Source organism: Stigmatopora nigra, chromosome 2 (assembly GCF_051989575.1).
Source record: "Stigmatopora nigra isolate UIUO_SnigA chromosome 2, RoL_Snig_1.1, whole genome shotgun sequence".
NCBI lineage: Eukaryota > Metazoa > Chordata > Actinopteri > Syngnathiformes > Syngnathidae > Stigmatopora > Stigmatopora nigra.
Genome location: NC_135509.1, coordinates 523,210 through 531,494, shown reverse-complemented (window position 1 = coordinate 531,494; position 8,285 = coordinate 523,210). Strand labels below are relative to the sequence as shown.

The 8,285-nt window shown below is 51.2% G+C and overlaps 1 protein-coding gene and 1 long non-coding RNA gene across 2 annotated transcripts; one reads left to right on the top strand and one right to left on the bottom strand.

The window, feature by feature from the left end:
• The first annotated feature begins 4,655 nt into the window (after positions 1-4,655).
• On the top strand, positions 4,656-6,850 carry lratd1 (LRAT domain containing 1). The gene is made up of 2 exons (XM_077737294.1): positions 4,656-4,808; positions 4,993-6,850. The coding sequence occupies exon 2, from the start codon at positions 5,030-5,032 to the stop codon at positions 5,930-5,932; it is 903 nt and encodes a 300-aa protein (XP_077593420.1). The 5' UTR covers positions 4,656-4,808; positions 4,993-5,029; the 3' UTR covers positions 5,933-6,850.
• Positions 6,684-7,612, bottom strand: LOC144210643 (uncharacterized). The gene is made up of 4 exons (XR_013329422.1): positions 7,477-7,612; positions 7,280-7,343; positions 6,905-7,210; positions 6,684-6,817 (listed from the first exon to the last, which is right to left on the bottom strand). It is a non-coding gene; the product is annotated as an uncharacterized LOC144210643 (long non-coding RNA).
• Positions 7,613-8,285: the final 673 nt, after the last annotated feature.

Genomic DNA, 8,285 nt, shown 5'->3' with positions numbered 1-8,285 from the left:
GGACTCGGATGGACGGACGGACGGACGGACGGATGGATAAAAACGGGCGGGCGAGGTGAGGCAATTCTCAAAACAAGTCAAGGGCAAAATATAGACTTGTTTTGGTGAACTCACCGGCTGCCAAGGACGCTCCCAGACGTCAAATTCGTCTTGACTGCCTGCAAAAATAAATTGAGAAAAAGAAAATTATAATTTTGCAATCGCGCTAGTCAAATTGTGTGGATAAAAGATATTGGAATACATTTCAGGGGGCAAATAGGCAATGGAGAAATCCCTAGATAATACTGAAAAATGTCAAAAATCAATCAATAAAAACATTTTTTTTAAATGATGTTTAGCTGAAAGAAACCGTGTTGTCACAAATCCGCTAAACATTGGACTTACGTGAGCGCCATAAATCCCGGCTTGTGTGCTTTTATAAATAAAGAAAGAAAGAAAGAAATGGACTTGGACTATTGACTAACGCTCAGCGTGAGCGCCATTTTATTTCATTGAATGTCGGCCGTCACCTTATCGACGTTCCGCCTGGCCTCCAATTTTGAGCCACGCGGGTTATTTCCAAAGTTTTCCTTTCCCAGATACACAAAGGACGGCGGGACGGCGATTTTTTTTGGGGGCCGAGCGGAATGAAAACGTTGACGGGACTCATGTCCAAAAATATTGCCTTATTTTTCACCAAACAGTTTTTCAGATAGATGTTCTTTAGCAATCCGGTTTTTAAACTAGTAATTGTCCAATCCATTTGACTTTTCTCAGTCTAAGCATTACAAAATTCTGCCATTATAGATTATTTTTTTTTTGCCGGCCCCCGCGTGACGAGCCTCCCTAATCCCCCATCAAAGGAGACGGCACGGACCAATAACCCCCCCCCCCCCCCCCAAACGCCTCATTAGCGATACCCACGTGACGCAGAGGCCGGAAAAGGGGCGCCCGGTGGCCGTGGTGTGGGTATCACGCGCACCTCCAGGAATTAATGGCCCTCTCCATTCCTCCCTCGGGGAGCCAGGAACAAAAGCCACCAGATAGCCCGCCGCCGGCGAGGCCTCAGCTGTACGGCGCGTGTCCGCCAACGCAATTTACTCCTCCGGCGCGCGGACGAGGCGGCGTCTGTTTTGACCCGATAGCGGGAACGCCGACACCCGACAAGCAATGTTTTTTTTTATTTTTTTCCCCCCCGAACAAAGAAGTATCACATTAAGCGGCGCTGATTTATTGGCTGGCGACGCCAGCTGTTGCCACTTAGCGCCACGCAGCTGCGGCATTTATGATAGAGCTTAGTCAAAGAAAGAAAGAAAGAAATAAAGCTTGAAATTACCGTCGCTACCGATACGCCATTAAAGTGACATGCTGGCTATCAAAGAGTACTAGAAAACAACATGCCGTATCTTTTTCAACGCTACTTGGCATATGACTCACCTAAGATGGCCGTCAGGCAGGTGCACACGTGTCCGATCATTGTGTCTGCTGCCAACTCTTCCGCTTCAAGTGGATTGGACTCCTGGCAGCCTCTGTGTGAAAATAATAGATGCATTAAATTGAGGATGTGAGGTACACAGTGTAAAAAAGACATCCTTTCTTATAATGCTGAATTACAGCGTCTTGGTCATTGTCCCACACATTCGCATCGGGAGGGTCGGCAGAAGATCATGGCCGCCTCCCTCCCGCTTGAAATGGAGGGGAAAAAAAGTCTTTGAAATTCAGGGCAGAAGCGCGCCAAGACCTTCCGCGGCCCCTGACAAAATGGCCTCGGGGCGGCCATGTTGGCTCCCAACAAGGTCAACGGATTGACATTCAAATGAAGTCGTCGCAAAAAAAAAAACAAAAAAAAAAAAACATTGACTGGCTGGCACTGTCCCGTTCGAAACGGGTGGGACGTCACCTGGCCACGAACCTATTGAAATTCACAGCAGAACGATGGAGGCGGCGAGTCGCCGTCATCGATTCTCTGCGCCGTCTCGGGTCATTGGCGCCCCGTTTGTCCACAATGTCTACATTTGGACGCCGACCTCGGGGCGACCTCTGCCGAGCGGGCAGAAACGCGCAAATGGGCACATTTGCGCTCGGGAGACGACTCGCCACCGATGAGCGCTTTTATCCGCGGCGCCGACTCGCATACCAATGGGCGGGTGGCGGGGAGGGCTGGAATATGCCAGGGTTTAGCGCTCCCGCAGAGACAATTACGGCTCTGGTCTTCATTTGGAGAAAGCTGGGCCAACGTTTGTAACCGCTACATACAAAAACACATGCATTTTAAGGCCGTCACTTCATTTGATGTCAAATGGTTATTTAATGGCAATAACTGGATTTGTCCACGAGAGCCGCATTTTTGTTTTGACAAGGCACGGCCGTAAACAAGTGGCTGACGCTACAAGTAGCGAGACGGAGAGGCGCTTGGCAGTCAAGGGCACGTCGGCGGCTCTCCGACGTGCCCTCCTCCACGCGTCAGTGTCTGAGGCGCCCCGATAAGAGCCCGCCGACACGCAGGCGGCCACCGCACGCGCTCCTCTGCACAAATAGCATTCGAAATATGAGGAAAAAAAATCAAAAATAATCAGATTTTTTAAAGACGTACGTCAACACGAGGCGGTCGGCGGCCAGAAAAGACACGGTCCAATTGGCCATTTCTCATTGGCTCCGTGTGAGGCCGTCGCCGTTTCTCGGGGGAAGTTTTGCCAAAACAATTACACGCGTTGGCCGGAAGAATTTGCCGGCGCGCGAGAAAACTTTTTCCAATTTCCTCCGGACCGCAGCTTGTCCACATGACAAATTTTGCAGCTGAGTCAACCTGATTATGAAAATTTACGAGACGGAAATAAATTGATTCAAGTCGTCACGTGGATTATTTCCACGTGAGGTGAATAACAACTATTACTGCTATAATCGACAAAAACATACGACTATAATTACACTTTTAAGGGATGCACTTTCAATTTGGAAGTACTTGGCCAATAACAAAGGCCAGTGGCCTTCTTACAGTCCGGACATTACCTTATGTATACATGTTTTTATTCGGCTAAAATTTAAAAGACGATACGAGCGAGGCATCGCAGATTGAAGTGTAAATACAGACGAGGGCCTCAAGAATGGAGGGGATGCTTCAGTGTGTAGTTGTGCACGCGTAGCATTATCGCTCACCTCACGCAAGCGGTCCTCCGGCCCCGCCCTCTCCTCCTCCTCCTCCTCTCTGCCCGCCACCGCTGGAAACAAAGAGCGAGGACGGTTACGCGGCGAGCCGCTATCCTGCGCCATCTGGGAGAGGAGAGAAAATGAACACATTTGACATGTGGAGGTGAAGAGGGGGGGAAAAAAAAGGAGGGAAAAAATGACAGGATAGCGAAGCACCGCGGGCACACGGGAAAAGCAGCCACGGATGACACGAGCGGGCCGGCGTTTATCTGCCGCCCGTGTCGCCTGATGCATTATGCATGGCGGCGGCGGCGCCGCTCTCAAATTTGATGGCGCTCGCTCTCACTGGAGGGCTGACGCAACATCTCGCCGGTGAAAATATTACGCGTTTTGGAATCATCTTAGTTCAACACCGACGCGCACGCACTCACTTCTCGCCGGCGACCCGTTGGGAAGCGCTCGCCCCGCCCCCCGGGGCGCGCCTGCGGATGAGCCAAAACAAAAGGTGCGCCAGCCCCCCGCCGTCGTCAGGTGCGGAGAGACAGAAAGCTTCAACGTTGGCCACCTGTAAATTTGCAAAAATACAAAATTGTTAAAAAAGCAGTATGATCTGGTGGTGGACCCCGGCCATCAACAAAATGACCGTTTCACAATTTGAATCTTGTAATAGTATAATCTATAATTTAACATCATATTTTGAAAGGTATTTGGTAGCTAGCTAGCTAAAAAGCTCCATGAACCGCCATTTTGTAGTTATTACCGCCATTTTGTAGTTATTTATAGGTAGCTAGCTAGCAGAAAATAATATGTATCTTGCTAAACTCAGCCTATAAGTAACTAAAAAATTTGGCGGTCTGTGGAGCTTTTTAGCACTTTAGCTTTTTACATGGTTATTACACTTTTTCTTTTTTCTTCGTAGCTTTTACATGCGTTTTCTTATACTACACTGGCTATTTTGCTGACTCATTTTTCGAACTCGGTTTACCGTGTTGAACCCGATACATAGCATTTTAATGACCTTATTTACATGGGCTAGGCAGGTTGGCGTTGGAATACATTCGGATAAAAATCACCGTAACAAAGCACAAACTAAAGAATTGAAAAGAAAAGGAGCGAAAACTTTCCGAAATAAACGTCAAGTGGACGCCGAAAAGATGAAAGAAAAACATTAACACAAGCACCTGGACGTGAGGAGTCGACGAAAAAAGCTAATTAGCTAACGCGCAGGTGCTATGGCAAAATTATTATACAATACACAATATAAATAATATTACATTTTATAAACACATCCGGGAACGTACCAAAAGTGATGAATATTGTAATAAATTGAGTTTTTATCATGTAATTACTGAACATTTAAACTCTTACCTCGGCGCGACGTGAGCAAAACCAAACAAAACACGGTCAATACTAGCATAGCGGCTCCACTCGTTTCCCATTGGAGGGAGCCTTCCCACTGCCTTTCCCAGCACGTCTCCCCATTGGCCGCTCGTAGAGCGGAGAGGGTGGGACTACCGCGACCCCTTTAAGAACAGCGGACAACGGAGGATGCAAAGTGTGGCTTTGGGGAAGACGTGAGAAGGAAAAGGACGCGACAAAAGTGCATCGGGGGGCGAGAAAGCGCCGGGGGACGCGCTCATGGAACTCAAGGATATTTAAGCACCTGCCTGGGGGGCGCACAGGTAATTTTTTTTCTCGAGAGGTTGCGTCAAAGAAGCGCACATTGTCGATCGCGGGCGTCTTTGTTGACGCAGGGTCCGCGATCGAGCGTGTGTGTGTGTGTATGTGTATTTTTTGTCGCCCTCTTCTTCTTGTTCAGTGACGCCTGTGTTTGTGTCCCGTACCCCTCCAAACGCCCCCACCCAGACACCGCAGTCCATGCCTCTGCCTTGCCGGGTCCTTGATGGGAAACCAACTGGACCGGATCACCCACCTGAACTACAGCGAGCTGCCCACGGGGGATCCGTCCGGGCTGGAGAAGGACGAGCTGCGCGTCGGCGTCGCCTACTTCTTCTCCGACGAGGAGGAGGAGGCATCGGCGGCGGCTGTGGCAGCGGCGGAGGAAGAGCGCACGCCGTCCGACTGCGGCTTCGGCAAGGAGCTGATGAGCCCGGCCGACGTGGAGGAGGAGGAGGAGGAGCAGGAGACGGAGCCGGAGGAAGAGGAGGAGGTCCACGGCGGTGGGGGATTCTCCCCGAGCGAGGTGGAATACTCGGCCTTTCGGGCGCAGGAGTGCATCTTCTCCAAGCTGCGTGAGAACCAGGACCTGGACGTGTACGCCGCCAGCACCTTGCTGGCCGTCTGCAAGCCGGGTGACCTGCTGGAGCTGGTGGCCGCCGCTCAGGCGCCCCACTGGGCCGTGTGCGAGCGCCACGGCCGGGTCATCCACTTGCACAAGGGCGAGATCCGCCGCGACGGCCTGCTCGAGGCGTGCAACGGGCGCCGCGGACGGGTCGCCAACGGCCGCTACCGCTACCGGGCGCTGCCCGCCGACCTGGTGGTGCAGAACGCCGCGGGCCACGTGGGCCTGCGCGGCCAGGAGATCTGCTGGAGCGACTCGGAAAGTTTCGCCGCCTGGTGCCGCTTTGGCAAGCGGGAGTTCAAGGCCGGGGGCGAGGCGCACTCGGCCGCCCATCAGCATCGGCACCAGCATCCGGAGCATCAACATCAGCATCAGTACGTGCTCAAGGTGCGCCTGGCCGGACGCGGCGTGCACACGCTGGGCTTTCGCAGCCTGGAGGACATGATCCGGGAGAGGCGGAGGTTGGACGCCAGCGGGATCCTCCGGGAACTGTCCAAGGACTGATGAGCGGGGAGGGGGGGATTCCCTTTCCCCCGTTGGCCTTGGAAGTCTTTGCGATGCGTTCAATGACCGCCACGGAAATCAGACCTCTTCGTTGCCAATTCCAAACGGCAGGGAAGGAAGGATGGGAAGCTTATTCAATTGACGGCCACGGACGTCCCTCTGGATGAGTAAAGGATCGTATTCTGGCGCCCTGGAGGTCCAATTTCAACACGATAGACTTCCTTTTTCAATGGCCATGCTGAGGAATGTCCAACATCTTCGCTCACTTGATGACATGGACGGAAATAGACGTCCATTTTGAGGCAGGATTCAAACGTGGCATTCCGGTGGCGTTGTTGGAATTTGATGTCCGTTTGAACTGGGATGGTAAAGGATGCTGACGGGATGGAGATCCAATTTCTGTTTGGAGAGATGAGTCCCACTATGTTGCCATTGGCCGTCATGGATGTCCAATTTGAAGTGCCGTTGATGTCACTGCGAATGAAACTGGACGTCCACTGGAACGATTGCAGTTAGCCCTCTGGAGGCGGAGCGGATGCGACGTCCGTGGCCGTCAATGGGGGTGCCGGATCCCAGAAAGCCAGCTCCTCTCATGACTTGTTTTTGCCTTGATTTCCCCCTGGATGGGGGATTTTTCCGGATACTTGACAGCAAGCGTGCGCGCGCCACCTATTTTTTAGCTTTAAGACTTCCTCTCAACTGCCAAAGGGAGGAAAAACAACAAGAAAACAAAAACCAAGCGCCACTTCTTGCCATACAAACACGACATAAACGCCATGGGATGCGTGTGAAATGACAAAATGTATACCTTTATTTTTGTATTTGCGTTGAGTGGATTGTTTTGTTTTTTTTCTTTTTCCAGCCCCTCTGACCTTTGTTTTTGCCCTGAAATAAATGGAGGTTGAAATATGAAAACAAGTCTGGCAGGTGTTATTAGCTTGGCGCACCAAACACGCTAGCGCCATTACTCACCGCATGAATTATTAATAACTGGCCGACCCGCCCGGGGCCCGATAGGCCGCTCGGTGTACTCTAGTCATCTGGGCGTGGAACAAGTCATCTGCATTGGTGGAGGAGGAATCCAGGCGGAATTCCCACGGGTAAACGGGCCAGTCCCGGCCTTCTGGGCCTTCTGGGCGTTCGCTGAGCTCCTGAGCCGCCGAGATGACGAGCGGCGTATTCTTTCCGGAGGATAAAGGTAATCTTGTTAAAAACTGCCACGGCTCGGCGGCGGCCCGGGGGCGCCGGAGCCCGGTTTGTCGGGTGTTCTTTGTCGTTCTGGGTGGGAAAAAAAAGATAGTTAGTTTTTCAACCTATGGTAAAGTGAACTCCTTGACGGCCACTTACGTCCAATCCGTTGGTCAAGTGTTTCCTCGGCTGCTGTGCCTCCCGCTTGAAATGGATTGGACGCCTGTGTGAATGGCAATTAAAGTTTCACATCATGGTTACGTTTGGATGTTGAATTTTCTTTCCATATATTTTTTGAAAGGAAAAACGTGTGGAAAATTGTGTAAGGATGTTGCTATGCTAATCGCCATACTTACATGGGTCACTCACTCCCTGTTGATTTTTGGGGGCTTTTTGTGGTCACCTCCTAGAGATTGGGATCCCAATTGATCTGAAAACATTCCTGGGTCAGAACCTGTAGAATGTAGCACAGCCCTGGTCAATATCAAGCATTTTTGGGTCACTTTGTGTTACTCATTGGAGATCTGGCCATTTGTGTGCCACCCTATTAATAGCAGCCTTTCTGGGTCACTTTTTTTTTTTTTGGACACTATCATTTCTAGGCCATTTTGCGTCCATCTTAACTGGCGGCGGCCAAACGCAAATGTTCAGAGGGAAGCCTTTCTACACATTGTTCTGCAGTCCATTGATGGCTTTGTCCACGCCCACCAGCCACGACGGAATTGAGAAAGCGCAATTAAAAGCAGATTGCGCTCCTACCGCCGCCGTTATTGGCGGTCGACCAGCGAGCATTGACGAGCAAACAAACGGCGAAAAAAACAAAACAAAAGGCTGATCGCTACGTGCTTTAAGTGGCCATTGAGAATGATTGACGCTGATGCGCGCTCTCGTCTGTATTGACGCTGCCAGCCGGCCTGTGTAATTGGCGGCGGCGGCGCCCGCCAGTTTTGGCCACCGGCTCCGCCGTAAAGTCACAAAGGAGAAAGGCGTAATCCTCCGTCGTTAATGGAAGGCCAAGCCGAGCAGAAAATTGCAAAAAAATAAAAGCGGAAAATGACTCCGAGGCGGCTGGCGTCAAAGTGCCGTCCGTGGCTAACGTGTCGACGCCGAGGCCGGATTTCAACGCACACTATTTTTATGCTCTGTGAATGCATTGTAAATCTTT